The 20215-nt window shown below is 36.6% G+C and overlaps 1 protein-coding gene across 1 annotated transcript; it reads right to left on the reverse strand.

The window, feature by feature from the left end:
• Positions 1-710: 710 nt before the first annotated feature.
• Positions 711-20112, reverse strand: LOC108679972 (protein O-mannosyl-transferase 2). Its single transcript, XM_018168718.2, has 18 exons — positions 19687-20112; positions 18726-18830; positions 17497-17581; positions 17028-17135; positions 15221-15329; positions 12793-12901; positions 11957-12116; positions 10802-10908; positions 10028-10122; positions 9238-9388; positions 8509-8695; positions 8076-8299; positions 7334-7422; positions 6108-6262; positions 2888-3038; positions 2537-2674; positions 1940-2027; positions 711-1470 (listed from the first exon to the last, which is right to left on the reverse strand). Exons 1-18 carry the CDS (start codon positions 19860-19862, stop codon positions 1359-1361), a joined length of 2349 nt encoding a protein of 782 aa, XP_018024207.1. The 5' UTR covers positions 19863-20112; the 3' UTR covers positions 711-1358.
• Positions 20113-20215: the final 103 nt, after the last annotated feature.

A 20215-nucleotide genomic window follows, 5' to 3' on the forward strand; every position in this document is an offset into this window, starting at 1 on the left:
TGGAGCACAAAACACTTCGAATAATTACTAACAATTTATTTTACTGACATATCTTGACGTGTACACATTTGATAAAATATCAATATAAGATGACAAAATTTGTTCATTTAGATCAGTTTGATTGAAGGCCAGATAGTGAATTTTATTTACAATTTTCTCAATTGATTTCTCAATAATTCGAACTCGATTTCGTAGACGTTATTAGATTAAATATCATGTTTCCGAATGAAACTTTCAACGTTTTACCGACGTTGCGAATGTATCAACATTCATTATCAAGTTATAGAACGCGTTGAGTAATGAAATTTAGATCTACATAAGGAAAAAATTGCATAAATAGGATACTAAAAAATAAATTTCGATGGAAATAAATATAAAAAAATATTCATTTAATGAATTGTGTCAAAAATTATCAAGAAAACAGTCTTAAATTTTTTACAAATCCAGTAGTTTGAAGGTTGATAAGTTGGAGTCCAATCCTTAATGATGAGAGCTTCAGCTGTCGTTAGTCGTGTGGTATAACGATGCTGCATGGTTCACTCCTCTACCATTGTGAGTGTGATAGATACAATGTTCACTTTCGTATGAGAAACTCAAATTTTCCGATTGAACTAAACCGTTCATACAAGCTACGTAGTTTAGATTTATAAATAACAACTTAAAAATTTAACATTTCCATTTGAAGCTACTGCGAACAAAAAATTGTTTGGGAAAATCAGCTTTAAAAATCATTGATTGCAAGAAAATTTTTCCTTTGAAAAACACACCAGGTTACAAGCTTATCTACATGTTTTATCGAATAGATTGCAATATTATTCACATGTTTGAGTCAGTTGTCAAACAATTTTTGTTCTTCATTCTTATTCAAATCTCAAATTTTAAACAATCTCGCCACCCTCAATTGGCCCCATTATGATGTCTCAACTTGCCCGCGATCACTGCTATAATAATCCCCATAGATACATATTGAATCCAACACTGTTTTTTCATCACATCACTTGTAGTATTACTCCATAAAATAAATCATTAATACCTTGAAATTTATAAATGTAGGAAAAAATCGCGCACCTGAATTTATTACGAGTAAGTAAAATAACCACACATATAAACTTTATTATTGCGAATAATACAAATGGGACATAATTATCACGTATAATATTCATCTACAACTCATTATATTACATTCTATATGAGCTCCCACGAGCTGAGCCAGCTGAGGTGCCGTGTGTATCAGTGTAGGGGCGTGCTGACAACACCATTTTGCCGTATAATTCTCCTAATGACGTATCGAGCTCATTTATAACGTATAATACTCATAATGACGTATCGAGCTCACTTATAACGTATCATAGTACGTTCTATATGAGCTCCCACGAGCTGAGCCAGCGCAGGTGCCGCGTAGGGGAAGTATGGGGAGCGTACGGCGCGCTTCTCTGCACTCCGTACGCCGTGAAGCTGAAGCTCCAGAAGCTATATGAATAAGTCAGAGAGTTTTTTAATCGACTCTTATACACTGAGGAACTAGACATCAATAATGAACCAACGAAGAAAGTTTTAGAGTATGTATCATCGAAAGTGAAACGTGTGATCCAAGAAGAGTAATTTGATGTGAGTTGAACGAATTAAATTCAGAGTTTTTTCGATTTTAACGGTTAAAAATACAAAATAAATTGTCCATGATGTTAAAATCACTCGTAACTTACAGGGTAAAATATCCAAAAGTAATATTAGGGTAAGCATTTTACCCCATGAGTTGTACATAAATAAGATTTTACACAAATTGACAAGAAAGAATATCTTTTTACGTGTGATTTCAAATATATTCCGATTAATATGTTAATTATCATTATTATTGTTTACATTTTTTTGCTTTTTAACACGTAAATATTCAATCACAATTTAGAACTGATGATAAAGAATACTATGCTACTAACCCCACCTCGACACCAGCGTCGTGCTGAGGAGCAGCATGAGCAACAGTGATGATGAGGAGGATATCTTGCAGAGAATCCTTCCCATGACCACAGCTGATAACATCCAGTGATTATGAGAGAATTGAAGAATACATTACATCTATAAACATCGTATTTCCCAGGGCCACAGCTAATAACATCGAGTTATTATTATTATTAATATTATTATTATTATTCTATATTATATTATTGTATATATATTAATATCTATATCTCTATTAATATAATATATTATTATATAATAATATATTATATTATACTATTATTCTATATTATTATATTATTAATATTATTGTTCAACTCAATAATAGCATCCAGAGTGATAGTGAGAGAGTTGAAAAAAAAACATCACACCTGCTATGGCGTTTTTTCCATCAGGTTGAGCCGGTGATATGAGTGACACCAATTCGAGCTACACAAATAAATATATTTCGTACAAATTATTTCTAAAGCGAGTGCAGCGACGTAACGTAAACACTGTAACTCATATCCAACACAGGGAGGTAGTGGTGGTACCTGTGAGCAGGGAAGAGGACTGCAGCGCTGGGAAGTAGTGGTGGTACCTGTGAGCAGGGAAGAGAACTGCAGCGCTGGGAAGTAGTGGTGGTAGTAGAGCACGCGGTCCATGGCGTAGAAGGGCAGGTAGTGCAGGAGGTAAGCCACCAGCAGCCACCGACACCAGTAGTAAGTTTGCTGATCCTCTAGTTAGACATGTAAAAGTAAAGCTCATATAAGCCATTTAAAATATTTATTTAATGTACAGTGTTCATATAAGATTTCTTGTTTAGGCATTTATTTCTTTTTAACTCGTTTCCCTTGATCATTTAACAGATTTAAATCTACGAAATTTTGATTGAAAGATTTACGGTTTCATGAACATTATAGCTTTTTTATTAGATTTCTATATCATTTACCAATGCTTGGCGTTCCAAATTTTCTTTTAATTCTGTATGCTTGACCAGCCATGAAGACGAAAGCGAAGACGAAGCCGGCTAGGTTCAGCCAAAAGACAACAGGATTGCCGAGCAACACCACTTGGTAGCCAACCGAATGCCAAGGCTGAGACTGCAAAAGGAAAAGATACACAATGATTACCAAGTACACCACTTGATAGTCAACCGAATGTCAAGGCTGAGACTGTATTAGGACAAAAGACACAATGATTGTCAAGTATCATCACTTGGCAGCCAACTGAATGCCAAGGCCGGCCCATTGACAGTATTCCTTCAAAATACTTGAACGAAGGAACTTTGCCCTCCGACTGGAAAGAAGCTCAAGTAACACCATTGTTCAAAAAATATAACTCGGTACTCACTGCAGTGAGTGACAGAGAGCGCATTTTCTCGTCGACGAAAACTTGAGGTCACGGATGGACGGACGGACAGACAGACGGACATGGGGAGCACAATAGTGCATTTTTTCCATAAATTAGAAAATGCGCTAAAAATGTGACAAAAGCAGCCCCGGCAACTATCGACGTGTCAGTCTGACAAGTGTTGTTTGTAAGCTAATGGAATCTGTTGTGAGGGATAGGATTATCGATCACTTGACTGCTCACCATCTCATATCAGATTGTCAACATGGTTTTATTGCAGGCAGATCCTGCACCACTAACTTATTTTTGCGTCAAGTGAAGTCTTTGGGAATTGGGGGAAACGTACTCCAATAGATCAGAGATTTTCTAGTAGGTAGATGACAACGTGTCAGTATTAAGGGGACCGACTACCCTAAAATTTTCAATTTTGGCGTTTTCCGGTTTTTGAGCTCATCTTAAAGCTGAAATTCTGCTCTTTCCAATGAAACCACTGCCATTGCTGTACGCCAATATTTACGTTCATGACGTCTCTTTAAAGGGAAGTGGGTAGGAGAGTTCTTTAACTAATTAGATATAAAGTAATTAGCTGCTGAAATCTTTGAATATAGTTTCTAAATGAGAATTTCAAAAAACGTTCTCGATGAATTATAGATATGGTCTTTACGCATCGAATGATATGTGTTTCAATGTTGTAGCTCTAAAACCCTAGGAGGAGTAGGATTTCTACGGTACCACCTTTTTTGGCCGTTTTCTGAGAATTTCACGTTTTCTTTCATTTTTTTCGAAAAATTCACACGAACAAAAAAGTCTTAGATTTCTGTTTTACATATGTGTACCAAATGTCAAAGTGATCTGTCTGTCAATAGCCGAGATAAATTTTAGGGTAGACGCTCCCCTTAAGCTACAGGAGCCTGTAGTTTGGTATCCATGCTACATTGAGTGCCTATTTCGAGGCGCGCGGGACTTTGTCGCGCCGTCCTGAAAAGTTTGAAAAGTTCAACTTATTGTCACGGAAAACCTATCTCCTCCTACAGTTTTCAAGCTACAGCAATGAGACATATACCATTCGATTCGTCAAGACCATACCTATCGAACTGAGGAGCACTTTTTTGAATTTCAGTCTGGTTCGTTTTTTATATGGGGGAGAAGGGGGGGGAGGGTGGAAAAATGAGAAAAATGGGAAAAACGCGCATAAAAAAAACTAAGGGGAAAATAAGAAAAGTGCTCATTAAATCGATAGGGATGGTCTTTACGAACCGAATGATACGTGTCTCGATGTTGTAGGATGATATTTGTAGGAGGAGATTTTCTAAAGTACCCCTTTTTAGCCATTTTCTATGAATTTCTCGTTTTCTATCAATTTTTTCGAAAAATTTATAGAAGCAAAATGTTATTTTTTTTTACATTTTACGTATGTATTTGAAGTTTCATGATGATCGGATAATAACTGTAGAAGTTATTCCGGAGGGTAGTCGGTCCCCTTAACGGAACCGTGTCAGACTGGGCATCAGTGCGCAGTGGCGTGGCCTATTGGCACTGGCCTATTTTGTTCTGGCCTTGGGCCTATTTTGTTCGTTGCTTTTATAAACGATTTGCCAGAAGCAGTCTCCAGCGTGTGCTCCATGTATGCCGACGACACAAAAGTTTATAATACAGTGAAGGATGCGTCTAATGAAGCGCAATTACAAGATGATCTTGACAGTTTAGTTAACAGGGCTGATACGTGGCAGCTACGGTTTAATGCTGACAAGTGTAAAGTACTTGACCTTGGAAAGAACAATGAACAGCAAGATTACAGTATGAGAAGACATGGTTGCAACAAGAGAGTAATGATTGAAAATTCTAGTGTGGAAAAAGATCTCTGGGTTTATGTCGACAAGGAGCTGAAATTTTCTAAGCATGTTGAAACGCAAGCTAGCACATCCAACAAACTTCTTGGACTAATCAGACGCCCATACGAGTTCCTAGATGCAGAAGCGATGAAGCAGTTGTTTGTTGCGGTCGTGCGCCCAAATCTAGAATTTGGAAACGCTGTGTGGTCACCGAGATTTGAAAAAGACAGAAATTTAATAGAGAATGTTGAAGGACGTGCAACAAGGATAATTCCAGGCTTGAAAGGCAAGTCCTATGAAGAAAGATTGAAGATTATGAAGCTTCCAAGCCTCAGTTATCGACGCCTGCGTGGGGACCTCAATGAAGTATACAAGTATACTCATGGTTTATACAAGGTCCCCGAAGGATTACTAGAATTTGAAACAAGAACCAACACCAGGGGCCACAGCTATAAACTAAAAAAACTGCGATGCAACTTCTCCACGCGACAAAATTTCTTCTCGCTTCGAATCACCGACATGTAGAACAGCCTCCCCGATGACATTCTTGGTGCTCCTTGTAAGAACGCGTTCAAGAACAGACTAGATAAAGCTATGGAAAAATATATGTTCAGATTTGAAATGCCTAGCACCATATCGAACCCGGTGGAAGTCTAGTAGCTACTTCAAACTATCGTCAGTCATGAAAAGATCCGGTCAAATGACACGAGTTTAGATCTTCTGTGAACAAGGCACGAAAAGGAAAAGAATCGGCGACAGGCCACATCAGGCCTACACTTCAGCGCTGAGATCAATATGTTATATGTTATGTTATATAAGGCTGAGACTGCAAAAGGACAAAAGTCTCAATGATTATCAAGTAGAACCATTTGGTAGCCAACAGAATGCCAAGGCTGAGGCTGTAAAAGTACAAAAGACACTCGATGCACACATACTGTACCTTATAATACAATGGCCACATCCACGGCCGACTGGATGCACACATACCTTAGAACACAATGGCCACATCCACGGCCGACTGGATGCCGCAAGCTCCTCCCTTGATGGCTTGAACTGCGAGTTCATCCAGCCCATGAGACGATGCGTCTCTAGAAACCTCGCCGCCAGGCCGGACTTCATATGAGCGAAGCTCTTTTTCGCTACTGTCTTAATGATGACAAGTTAGTATTTCATTTACGAGTAAAGTGAGGTCTAGTAAATATTTAGTACAAAATGATTCAGAGCTTACTATCAATTATTAAGTTGGCTGCTTGATTTTATTTTTTCACGACATGAAAGCCTAGCGTTGTTTCCCAAACTATTTTCAAGGGTTGCGACAATCACGAGGTGGTCATGGAAATTTTTGAATGATTTATATTTTGAATAATATGAGGTTATTGTTCTCTAAAAATTTGAGCTGCGAAGGCCTGTGAAATTTACTTCAACGTATACAGTATATGCTCTGCAAGTGATTTATCTTCAAAGTTTCAAATCACCACTAGGGAGACAGGAAACCCTTAATTTAATATATACTCGAATTATGGTCCATATATAATTTAATTATAGAAAACCCATATTATTAAAAAATAAATTAAAAAATTATTATGCCACAGACTGATAACGTATTCTCACAATGAGCTTATCCTTTCTACCGATTGATCCTCAGATGTAAACAATTGAATTGATTGAAAATCGCGACATATTAATCGTGATCGGAGGCTCGCAGATAAGAGCTTATTTGACGATCTCTTAGAATAGAATAGAATAGAATAGAATAGAATAGAATAGAATAGAATAGAATAGAATAGAATAGAATAGAATAGGATAGGATAGAAAAGAATAGAATTGTCGGCACTGAAGGAATAGGCCCATGGCCTGTTGCCGATTCTTGAACTTTTCATGACCTGATTCACAAGGGATCCGGCCTTTGGAACCCGATCTTTCCATAACTGATGATTGATTGAGATAGCTGCTGGACTTATTGCCTGCTCCGTAATTTGCTAGGCATTTTAAGACTGAACATATGCTCCTGCATAGCTTCGTCTAGTCTGTTCTTGAAGGCGTTCATACTCGGAGCGTCAACGATGCTATCAGGGAGGCTGTTCCACATGTCGGTGACTCGAAGCGAGAAGAAATATTGTCGCATGGATGTGTTACAACGCAGTTTTTTAGTTTATCAAAAATTTATTATGAAATTTATATAAAGGGAAAAAATTCACTAATATAGCACTCACGACGCGTCTCGTTCGATTGCTCCACGAGCCACGCGACGCCGTCCTGCTGGCGGCTGCGGCAGCAGGATACCTCGTGAACGTCGAGGCCCCTGTGACGAAAATAATTTCCTGTGCTTCTATTTGCTTCATAATTTGATGTGCTTCATAATTTCATAATTTGTGCTTGATAATTTGATTGCTTCTATGTGTGGGAAATTTAAACGAACAATCAAAAAAAGGTAATAAAAAGTATTTGTGAGCTGCAAAAATAAGGAAAAAATTCATTACAATTTTGATTTTATAGTGAAACCTTGAGAATTTTATAACACTCATTCGACCAATAAGTATCGCAGGGATAGCTTCATAATTTTTATTTCAGAGCAAAATTTAACAGAATTTTCCAAGTTTTTCATAGACTGAATGATTTGTCGTAATTTTTAATTATTTGAGGTAAAAATTTACGCTGCTCATTTCATTAATTGATCATATGAGATGATTATGATTATATCACTTTGGCAAACACAGACGATAAATTCTAATTAGTGCTTGCGCTTGTATTTTTTCATTCGCTTTGGGATAAAAAATATAACTCAGTACTCACTGCGGTGCGTCACAGAGAGCGCATTTTCTCGTCGACGAAAACGTGAAGTCACGGACAGCAGACAGACAGACGGACATGACGAGCAAAAATAGCGCCTTTTTCCCATAAATGAGAAAATGCGCTAAAAATCTTCAGTCTACATAGATCATTCTTTAAGTTTACCATGTTTTTGGCATCTTTCTCCCGGTGTAACAAAGACAGCAATTCGCCGCCAAGTTCCTGAGTCTCACTCTGCTCTCCAGGACCCTCCAGCGCCGTGGATCTTCCGCGATGGTCGACTTTTCTTCATTGAAACCCGCGTTCTGTTTACCTGTGTTTACACGCTCCTGTTCACCGATCACTTGAACTTCCCATAGATGATTGGATGGATGGGGGTCGTCATCTGACTTAATAAAGAAGAAAATATTAATTGCTTTTTCGATTTAATTAATTGTATTGGCAAATTTAGCTTTGTAAGCCGTCAGTGACTGGCTGCAGGAGTTACGATCCTGAAACTATATTTGATGGTACGTTACATGCAGGGTTACTAGAGTAGCCTGTGCCGACACAGGCTAGTCTAGTCTCTGTGCCGACAATAGGTTTTATTTTTACATACCTTTCGCTCGGCGTAGACTAAAAAGTTAGCCGTTGACACGGGTGAGCGGTAGGCGGGGTGAGCGGCGAAGTAAAGACCCAGCATGGGGTTGAATATCCGGATTTGGTCTTCGGCCACCACCGCTTCCGCAGGACCCGAGTACTGGCCGGCGTCAGTGTCTGGGTCGTCTTCTGGGTACTGAATTTGTCTGCGTACGTTGAGGGATGAAAATCATAAAAGTTCATGTTGCGATTGGAGGTAATGAAGGTAATATCTTGAATTAATCATTTTCTCGTTACTTTCCTGCACAGTCAGCTGGGATAATATTGCCCATATAGAGTGTAACATTGGCCCAAGGTTAGAAAAAGTTGTGTTGTGTTGTACTGTGCTCATGCGATGATCATGCGATGCTCATGCGATGATCATGCGATGATGGCGTGATCATCGCATGATCTATCGACCTAGATTATTCATTACAAGATAGGTAGCATCATTAGCTTCATGAATTCATCACATTATCATACCAAAGCACATGAATAACTTTTTTAACTTTTGGTCAACGTTACACTTAAGGACATATCTTACCCCAGCTGATGGTACTAAAATTTTATACTTTAGAATTTTACAAAAAAATATTTATCACAAAGGTTTAGATGCATTTTATCTAACCCCTCAAATAGTTTTCATTTCATGATTAAATACACTATTCCGTCTGTCGTTAAGTAACTAAATGTAGAGTAGGAAACTCACAAAAAATTAACCGGTAGTTTTTGTCGACCCGAGAACACGACGATGGGTCTGTGAGCTAACACGTTGGCTGGATACGTAGAATTAAAAGAGGTTAAGAAGCCTCCGCCGATCGCTGCATTACGAAGCGTCAAAAGCGCTCCGTATGTGACTTCTGTATAAGAGTATATATAATGACTTGAGACCGCTGACAAATTTTGCTAGGTAGTTTTTTTATTTTTAATAGGTGAATACAGAACAAATGTTGTGCAAGGAGCTAGGGCAAATGTTGTGTTAGGGGCTATTGAACTCCACACGTGTACGATGAACAGATATTAATTTAATTATAATTGGCACCCTCACGCCGCTAAATAGTAAAATTCCATTCTGAAATTCTTTTATTTTAAACAGTAAACTTTTTTTACTTTCTGTGCACTAAATAATAGTATTAGGTTTCAAGAAAATCTCCCTATCCTAAAAATATCTTTTCATTTAATTTTCATCCTTCTTTAGTTTCTAGTTCAATTTCAGAAAAATTTACTGATGTATCTTCACGAAATTTCCAAGTAAATTATATGTTTCTTTATTTTTCGATCGCTCTAAAGTTTTAGTGAATTTAAACAGATAATGAAATTAGCTCATGTTCCAAGTTTCGACTCAACTCGTACAATAAATCAGAATTTGCACAGATTTTAGGAGACAATTTCATGAAAGAAAAATTAACTATTCTTACGATGAAAATGTTGTTTTTAAGTCTATAGCTTACGATTTCAAGGCACAATTTTTCTTATCGTTCAACCAGAATTTTTCTGACCGCTTGCCTGGCTGATGTTGTTGAGCGCTGCGCCGTCGATGGCCATTTGGAAGCTCGGGCTGAAGTGACTCAAGTGGAACTCGTACTTGTCCTCGCTCAAAGATTATTAAATTATTAAACATTACTCTAACTATTATATAATATATTTATAATATACATCTTTCAGTTCACGAATAATTAAGACTTGAGTGGTTTCATGCCTAAATTTCATTATTTAAAAGTTGATAAAATATAATACCGTGATAGAAACATCGTATGAATCAATGATAATTAAAATTTCTTTTTATATCTTCTAATGAACTAATCAAAATCAATAGCTTTAGATCGTACATTTAAAAAGACGTTCTCAACACAAAGTTTAAGACTCCCAGATGAGTGTGAATTAGATTGAACGACGTAGATGAGTGCAGCTGACTCCCTTATATCACTCATCAGTAGATCACACTTGATCGCAGTGAATGAATATTAAAGAAAATTTTACATAAATTATGAAAGAAAAGTGAATCAATTGATTCAACTAAGGGTGAGTGATTCAACTAAGGGTGGGTGATTCAACTAAGGGTGAGTGATTCAACTATAAGGGTGAGTGATTCAACTAAGGGTGAGTGATTCAACTAAGGGTGAGTGATTCAACTAAGGGTGAGTGATTCAACTAAGGGTGAGAGATTCAACTAAGGGTGAATGATTCAACTAATTAATGGTGATTCAATTAAGTGAGAAATCCTGACTCACTCATTTCTCTCAGTATACCCTTAGCATAAAGTTTACACTCACGTTTTGTGTAAGATGAAATCGTGGATAATGAAACACGAAACGTAGATCAGCAAAGGGAGAAAGACGAAACAAACTAATCGTGCAGAGAAATGCTTCACCAGCGTGCCCTGTTGGACGAAATTGTTTTGATAAAAGCTTCACTCTGAAACATTATTGCCTCCTATCGTCCATGAAAAAAGACACGTTTTCTGTGCACAGTACATGTAAGCCCGTTCGTCGGGCACACTTATGTGATTTGTCAGGATTACCATGGCAAGGTCTGAAAGTGTATTGCTTTTGATCTTTTTGATCAAGACTCGCTCATTTAATTAGTGTTACCTGACTATTCGTCATTGACGCGTATTCGGTGATTGCCTCACGTCGCTTTCCTGCACTTACTAGGTTTTTCAATAACCTATCTAGAATTAATAATATTTTGCTTTGTTTTTTACATGTATCAATTAACTGTTTGCTGCTTGAATTCACTTTGTTTACTAAAATAAAATAATATGGTTACTGTTATTTCATAATATGTGATGCTCCTACTGAGATTACGTCTCGAAAACGCAGCTTTTGGAGCAGCTGGACCTAGCCAACCTTGCCCCCGGTTGGTGCAAGCAGAGTTTTATCTGATTCCTCATCGGCAAGATTACCAACGAGCTAATTACTATACGCCAAGCAATAAAAATTCAGTAGACCATTAAGCACTCCTGAATAAAGAACCAAGTGATCACAATGCTACATTCATCGGAGGCAACGAGAGATTTTAACTTGGTTGTGATTGCCATGCAGTCCTCATATCTATCATGCAGGATTGTACGATTTGAGTTGTTAGATGCCTTCAAATCTACACTTTGTTCTAGACGACACTTTCCAAATCATTTTTGACGCCCAAGAGATTGTGGCCTGGAACCAAACAAACACAACAAACTTTACCAAACTTTGTTGCACTAATGTCTGGTTTTCCCCTAAGTGAATGATCACATTACTATTATTATTAGCGAATTCTCTTATCAGTTCGTATGGGAAAGATTTGCGATGATTACGCTCTATTTAATTTACTGATATTTAATAATGATAAATTTTTCCTGACGCTGTTTTATTTCTATTACTCTTCGTACTTCTGAATTAAAAGCGTAAAATATTCAGTGATGTAGCACCAAACAAAAAACTCACCGCAGAAGCCCGTGGGAAGATGTGCCAGAGTTGGGACGCGGCGTGCAGCCCCACGACGGCCACCGTGAACAGCCCCACGAACTTGACGCTCACCACGCAACCCAAGAAGAGGCCCGTCGCCCCCAGGCTGGTCCACCACGGCCCACTGAACGCCCCTTGTCTGAGCGGAAACAAAAGAGAAGTTTTGTATCTAATATTAGTTAAGTTGTAAGATTTTGTTTTTGATTTTGTAAGATGAGTTGTAAGACTTTATTCAATTGTTGTTGAGGTTCCAATGATTTCAAACATGTATTATTTTCAAATGCGGATCATTAAAACTTATGATCACATGTAGTTTCTGAAGATCCTGATAGAAAAAATAAAAACGTGGTTGATTAGCTGCGTTAAATTAAGCAACGAGGGAAATAATCTGGGTTCGTCTGAAAATTTAATTAGCAGTAATAAAAAACTAGTCGGAAACTATTCTCTACTCCTTAATTATTTTCAAATGATAAGTAAGTTAATACATTTCCAGCAGGTTGTGAAAAGTTTTTTGAGCAAAATTAACCAGGTTAACGACTTAAGTATCTCTTTATTCTACTCTATCCAGTTTAATTATCAAAAAGCTTCATAAAAACAGTCGCCATCAATTTTTTCTGATAATAGGCCAGGAATAGTGCTTATAATATAGAGAATAATGATCACTACATTTGCTGGTCAATGGCGAAAATATGGATTCATGTTAGGAGATTTTTACGAAATAGTCCATCGATCATTGCATTTTGTTCAGCAAACTTCTTCAAACGTAAGTACATTTTATCTACTGATCGGTTATTGTATTGATATACAATAATTACCTAAGCGTTGCGTGCTGCAGGCGACACAGGCTAAAGAAGACGGCCATCATGAAGAACATCAGCGGAGCGTCCAGCAGGATGAACCTCGTCAGCAGCAGAGTACCGGTCTCTGAACAAAAATCTTTATTTAATTTTACGTTAACAGTATCGCACGTCCTCTTCTTTAACACTCAATAACAATAAAGTAGGTTTCATATTTTTGGTTTTTCTTTTCGATATTTTATATACAGCAGAATTTCCTGGACCGCTACATCAACGACGAAAAACACGATATTGTTGATAATATTTTTGCCTGCAATTCATTACTGTCATGAAAATAAAATATACTGTAAAATATAAAATATACTGTAAATGCAGAGTCCCGACTTCAGTTATTGACGTAGGGCAACATGGGGCAGCGCCCCCCCCTTTTTTAAACTAAATTTTAGATGAAGTTTTAATTGATGCGTGGTGGTTCTTTGTTTTGTTTAAAGGTACAACTAATGGGGAATGTATGATGTGAATTTGACGCCTATTGAGTTATTCAATTTTTAATGAAACACTTTTTGTAAAAAGTGACAAAATGGGCCCATTGCCCCACCCCTGGGGCAATGGGCCCATGGGCTTGGGGCAAGGCGCCCACCCTTGGTCCCTTTACCACAATTGCATATTTTCGTTTAAAAGAAGTTATGCTGGCTCATTCGTTCATTAACAACTCAAAAAAATCATATCCTTAACTTGAAAAAAATATACTCTTAGCTTAAAAAATCTATCCATGACATGAAGAAAAATATTTAATTGACATAAAAATATATATCCATGACTTGAAAGTATATCCTTGCGATTAAAAATTCGTCCCTGGCATGAAAAAATGTCTCCTTGACTAGAAAAAATATATTAAATTGATCAGAAAAAACTTCGTTCCAGTTTCGTCCATAATCCAGATATTATGTGCAGAGAATTCATACCTAATCGTGATTTCAGCCAACACCATAAAAACTCATCAACTTTTGGCTCATTGGTGTTGACTGAAATCAACTTTTGGCAAGGCAAGAGTCAATAACTCGATAAGGGGTCATAAATACGCATAACTAGAAACTAAACCCGCTGCCTTGAGACGGCAAATCAAAAATCATGCAATACGAAGTGTAATTTGTAATTCAAAAAGCTAGTCATAGTTTTGAAAAGGTTATTGAGACAAATCTAATGATGTATATGTATAACACAAGACTTCACCATGGGCGCTTTGCCCCGTGACACGCGTGGGCCCGTTGCCCCACTAGGAATCACTTCAATTTATATCGTGTCAACATTTTATTTTAAAAGCTAATAGTCTAAACTTGATCTCAAAAATATCCCTATAAATATTATATTCAAAATATAATTCACAGTAATTTCAAAAGCTTCATCTACAGTAATCGAAAACAGTTTTATTTAGCAGCAAAAAAATTTGTATCTGGGCTAAAACAGTTATTCACAAATAACTTAATAACGCAAACACTTAGCAAAACGTAAATCCGTACACTTCATCCCAGTGAAACTGTCGACCGGCGGTAGAGAACACGGACCAATATCTGCCATACTTAGCGAGAAACCCGCTATGGGCCCGTGACCCGCAGTGGGCTCGCTACCCCATGTTACCCTATATAATTCCTATTTATGATCTAAATAATAATTAAATCAATTGTAACAATCGATGAAACACATGAGGAATACACAATTTTCACTTCACCGAAAATTGAACCAATACAAATTATTGTAAATAAAAATTTACATCGTAATGAGGCTGTGGGATAAGACTTTAACCCAGGCTTAGAACTCTCAAATATCACTTAACCTAGGCTTAGGAGTATTCTTAAAGAATAATTTATTGTTTAAAAAAATTACTTCAGCCAAAATTTAGTCCATTTGGAAAATAATTGACAATGATGCATTACATTAAAAGATGCAAACAGTTAGATGTAAATGAATATCAACCCAAAAAATTAATTCACCATTCTGTTTTTGTCAGATAATGCCAGTACATTGGGATGATCTCAGCAAACATGAGTTAGAAATGTTTTCCCCGAATAAATAATTTTTATATCATTATTAATGGATCAACACCTCAAACGATTAGAATTCTGATTAAAGTACTAACACATCAAGCGATTAAAATCATGATTAAATGTATTAACACCTCAATCAATTAAAATCACTATGAAATGTATCAACACTTGAAACAATTAATATCATATTGAAATGTATTAACACCTCAAAAAGATAAAATCATGATAAAATGCATTAACACCTCAAACAATTAAAATCACGATGAAATATATTAACACTTGAAACAATTAATATCATGATTAAATGTTTAACACCTAAAAAAATTAAAATCATGATAAAATGCATCAACACCTCAAACAATTAAAATTATAATGCAATTAAAATTACGATGAAAATATACCGCAGACAACGAGCAATCCTGCCAGGAAAGCAGGCGGCAGGCGGCGCGTCGTGGTCCAGGCGACGCCGAAGGCGAGAGGAGCCAAGGCTGCTCCCAGCACCGCGCACGCCTGCCGGCACAACATAAGGAAAATAATAACAATTACAATTTCATTATTAAAAATCAATTCATTATTAAAATAATAGTTCAATTCATGGTTCAAGTAATCATTCTATTTCTAATTTAAATAATTACTCAAATAATTATAGTACAATTCAATTTCTATGAGAATAATTGTTTTCGTAATCAGTGTTGGCACTCAAATAAATCATAAATGTTACATGACATTCGCAATTATTGCCTCAACCAGGGCAGAAAAGCGGTATAACGTTTCCCAGTTTCAGTTTCTCTTTTTTTTCTCCTGATGAAAGCGTTTAACATATTCGTCGAGCTGAGGTTGTTAAACTGAGTGTATGCTATGATTTCCGATATCTGTTACCCACAAATATACCTGCTCCGATCAACTATATGTGCTTCGTGAATCTTATCCTTGTCACCGAGTTCTGAAGATTGTTTCAAGGTCACTCCCAATTGATGTTATGATCCACCCTAGCTTGATTATCCCACTCACATAAAAAGCGACAGTACTTAATATCATCGAGCGCAGTTCTTAGCACAACAGTACTTAGTACCAGCAATTTTCAAGTAAACACAATTGTTATTTTGCACATTTGATCTTGTCCAGAGCTTGCTTCACATTGTCAAATGTTTACTCCATCTGCATGTGCAATGAGAGATGATAGTAGTGTTTCCTTCATGTAGAAGTACAGCTTTTAGACTTTTTTACGGAGTTTATTAACAATCTCCATTCATCATTAACGGCCTGTTTCTTTTGCATACTTTAGTCCATGTATCAAATGAGCCACATTATCAACATATGAAAACTGTATTGATTGTGTTCTCTTTTTTGTGATGTCATGATCTAAGGAGAGCAATGCTAAAATAATTGGTATCAGGATCAGTTGCTTCCCTCCGAATCATGGGTAGCGTAAATGGCCATGGCCCGTTTCTCAATCACGTAGCCAATCAGAAAAACCTGCATTTTAAAAAGATCAACAAACTTTAGGAGCCCAGGGTCGTTCTTGATCTCTGGATTTACCATCAAAGAAATAATAGTAAGCTTCATCATCAGCTGTGTGATGAAGAAGCAACAAAAATAAAAGAATGAATCCGGATTGTCTAAACACATCCTTGACGTGTTAGATAGAAGTAGATGAAATGAGGTCACTAATTATATGATCTCATTCAAACTCATAAACGGTTAAATAGCATGGAAAATATATGAAACGAAGAACCATCTTTCAGAAGAATTTGAAATATTCACCGAAAAAAACATGAAATCAATCATAAATACCTCTGGCGATAACTTAAAAACTAGAGCTAAACGAACTTTCCAATATCAGATTTATCTATTATAAACACCATCGAATTAATATATTTCAGCTATTAATGTCTTCTGTCATAATTTCTTTGTTGACCAGTGTAATATAAGCTTTAATAAATGTCCTCCATCAAAAATGTAAATATTCAACAGTTGAATTGTCGTAGCCTTTGCAATTCGAAGTTAATTGTGTTGCGAATAATTGTTTTGACAGCAAAAATTCAAAGAATAAATTAGAAATATCATCCCGTTAGAGAGGTTAATAGGTATTATCACTAGATCAAAAATCTTGCATTTATGAGGTTGGTAAGAGTTATGAATATTTCTTTTTGAAACCAGAGATTTAAATCAAATAAAAAAATAATATCATCCCAATTTTTTAGTCACCGCTCTGGTGAAGATGATGCCTCGGTGGCCGGTAATCTTGTGTCCCTCCACGGCAAAGCTGTGAGTGCCCTCGTATCCTCCAGCCGCGGCCACCAGCGTCAGCAGAAGCTGTGCAATGCGTCGTACGCAGGTCAAACGTGATACTGAATAAGGTTTTATTCTGGTTTTAAATAAAATAAGGTTTTATTTATTTATTTATTTGTACTTTCAATTGATGAATTGCCTTAATTAGTCTTATGCTACTTATGGTCAGCCTATATGTCTGCAATTGACTGATGTAAGTCTGGTTTCTTCATGAATGTATTTAAAAACTTTGTTTGTGTCCATAATATTTGCTGAAAGAAAAATTTCATTCTAGTTAGCACCTATTAATGGATAACAATATAAAAAACTTCATAAGCTCAGCATGGTAGAGCTAAGTGGGATATATCAGAATATTTTCCATTACACAGGACTAGACATCCCTTACCTTGCCACCAGCGGGATGTACGTCGAAGAAGAAGCTTCGGTTGATGTAAAGTCCTATCATCCGTCCGAAGTGATTTTCATCCCAGCTATAATATCATTACACTACAATATAATATAATGTTATATCGTGACAGATACAATATCTTATAATGGGATATTGTCCCTGCTAAAATATTAGTTACTATTCAATATCATATCATATCGTGCCAGCTGCAAACGTTATTTCAATGGAAACGATTTTCGAGAATTAAAATCAATAAAATTTCTGTAGATTGTGAATATTTTCTCGCGCTTCAAGATGTTTTATTTTCTGCTGAACAATGCAAATTACATAGTTAGTTATTTTATCTTAACCAGCATAACTTCTGTGATGAAACGCCCTATCGTTGCAAACTTCTGATCATTTGTAAAATATTCAAAAATTATAATGTCCATGAGTACTATAAATTATAATATTCAAGAGTATTATAATGTTGCGTGCGACAAACTTCATTATAAATGAACTTAATAGCTATGGTCAACTTCGTTTCATCTGAAAATGAATAAGACTAGTCGGAAGACCAGTTAACAATTCTGATCTGAAGACCTAACCACAATGACTATCTAAAGATGGACCAGTATGACTAGTTTAAAGACTAGAGGGCCAGGAAGACAAGTCTAAAGACACGTGGACCAGTATGACTAGTCTAAAGACTAGATGACCAGTATGACTAGTCTAAAGACTAGTGGACCAGTATGACTAGTCTAAAGACCAATGGCTGGATTGTCAAAATAACTCTAAGTACACGTAAGAAAAAGTGCACACAAAAGTACGTATCATTATTACTAAGTTCACTCTTTGCGCGTGCAATGGGTAAGAAAATTTTTCACTTTTTATATGATATGACGCATTTATTTCCTGAGTGTAGTGTTCATTGTTTCGCTTCAAGTTACTCGGAGAACGAAAGAGCGCGCATCCAAACTGTAGGTTGAGGAGGGATTTGCTTATGGGTGAAAAAAAAATAACCTTTTTTCTTTACCTCCATTGTTGAGGTCTCTGTGTAGAAAAGTAATTAGCATGGATACCAGCTTCATCATACATCAGTTGTTCAATGAAATATTGAAGTATATGAAGAAATAAGAAGTGAACTGGTTACTAAAAGTTCTCATGTTTACCACCATGAAATATAATTTATATCAATAATGAGCGTCACACATCGGACTTCTTTAGTCGCTGCGTGCGGTACTCACATAGCGACGTCTGGCGTGGAGAGTCCCCACAGCCTCGTGGCCAGCGACGCCCCTACGATCAGCATCAGAGTTCCCCACCAGTGGGAATTGCTGGGGCGCGGGCTCCTGTGTATAAGCAGGATTTTACAAACAGAGATGATCGCAAAACTAACTTTCTAAATTAAGTAGAGTGGACTTTACAGTGAAAACTCGCTTAAACGCTCGTAACAGATATTGCACGCGTGGAGGCTGATTTCTTCTTTGTGACTGGTGGGATTATCTTGAAAAACTTTAGTGATTTGCAGACGGAGTTACAATTCCTTTAGTTATTATTGTTACAAAACACTTTACAAATTTTTATATTAAATATCAGCACCGAAGTTCAAGAGTTGACGTAGGTTAGATTATCCAAATAGCGACACCCTTTTTCACCCACAGCACAAGCAGAGTGGACATAGAACTGATAAACTCCTATGCCAATTGCCAAACTGGGTTAAGATGACTAACCCAAGCTTAAAAAGAACATCGTTATTTGGGCAATGTTTAACTCATTCCTCTGCGTATAACATCAATAAATTTTTACCTGTGAAGCAGGACTACGTTCTAATTGTCTTGTGAACGATAAATGTTGCAGAAAATTACACAAAAACTTCCGAGGTTTCATCATGGATTATCAGACCATCCATCATGGGCATTGACTTATGCATTGAAAGATGTATTTTGCAAATAAAATAAATTTGTATTTAAATATGACAGTTCTATATTATTGATTTATAGGTCTTATTTTGTAAATAAAAAATATTTATTTTGTAAACTTACTATTAGGTGCTACCTTGGAGATATAACGAACATTGCCGGCCAGGGAAATTTTCAAAAACACGGATATGAAATTAATGTAGTTTTAACATATTTACCCTAAATTATAAAGCTTTTTTCGATTCTGTATGTTTCAAGACATCATAATCTCTAAACAAGGACTTGCCTGAAGGCATCCCACTGTAGTAGAATCTGCTGGTATACAAATTTGTTCGCGTTTTTGCGAGTACTGGCCGAATCGATTAAATCCACGTAGTCTCTGTCGAGTTGTTCAAGGTTTTCATCGAACTTTAATGAGGAACTGTTTGCATCTTGATGAACAGACATTTTTGCGGATTCCATCTTTTGATTATATCGCTGACAATGGCTAATTGCAGTCGTCGATTATTGAGGGGAAATTATGAAATTCAACCTCATCATGCAAAATTCAGTTAAGTGACAGCAATAATTTCTATCGTGGATCACTTAACATGCGTTATATTCCTTCTCTTTCATGTGTATTATGTCATTTTTCGATCGCTATTATGTGTTTGTTTGTTATTGAAAGTCAATTATTTGACATACACCCGTGCTGTCGGCCACTGAACTCATGTCCTACTCCTGGACTCGCGCAATAGACAACAACTGATTCAAAATAAATTCCCCGATGTAGCCAGGCAACGCTAAAAACATATGAGGAAGAAGCTTAAATAAAC

This window comes from Hyalella azteca, unplaced genomic scaffold, assembly GCF_000764305.2.
Source record: "Hyalella azteca isolate HAZT.00-mixed unplaced genomic scaffold, Hazt_2.0.2 contig14244, whole genome shotgun sequence".
Taxonomy (NCBI): Eukaryota; Metazoa; Arthropoda; class Malacostraca; order Amphipoda; family Hyalellidae; genus Hyalella; species Hyalella azteca.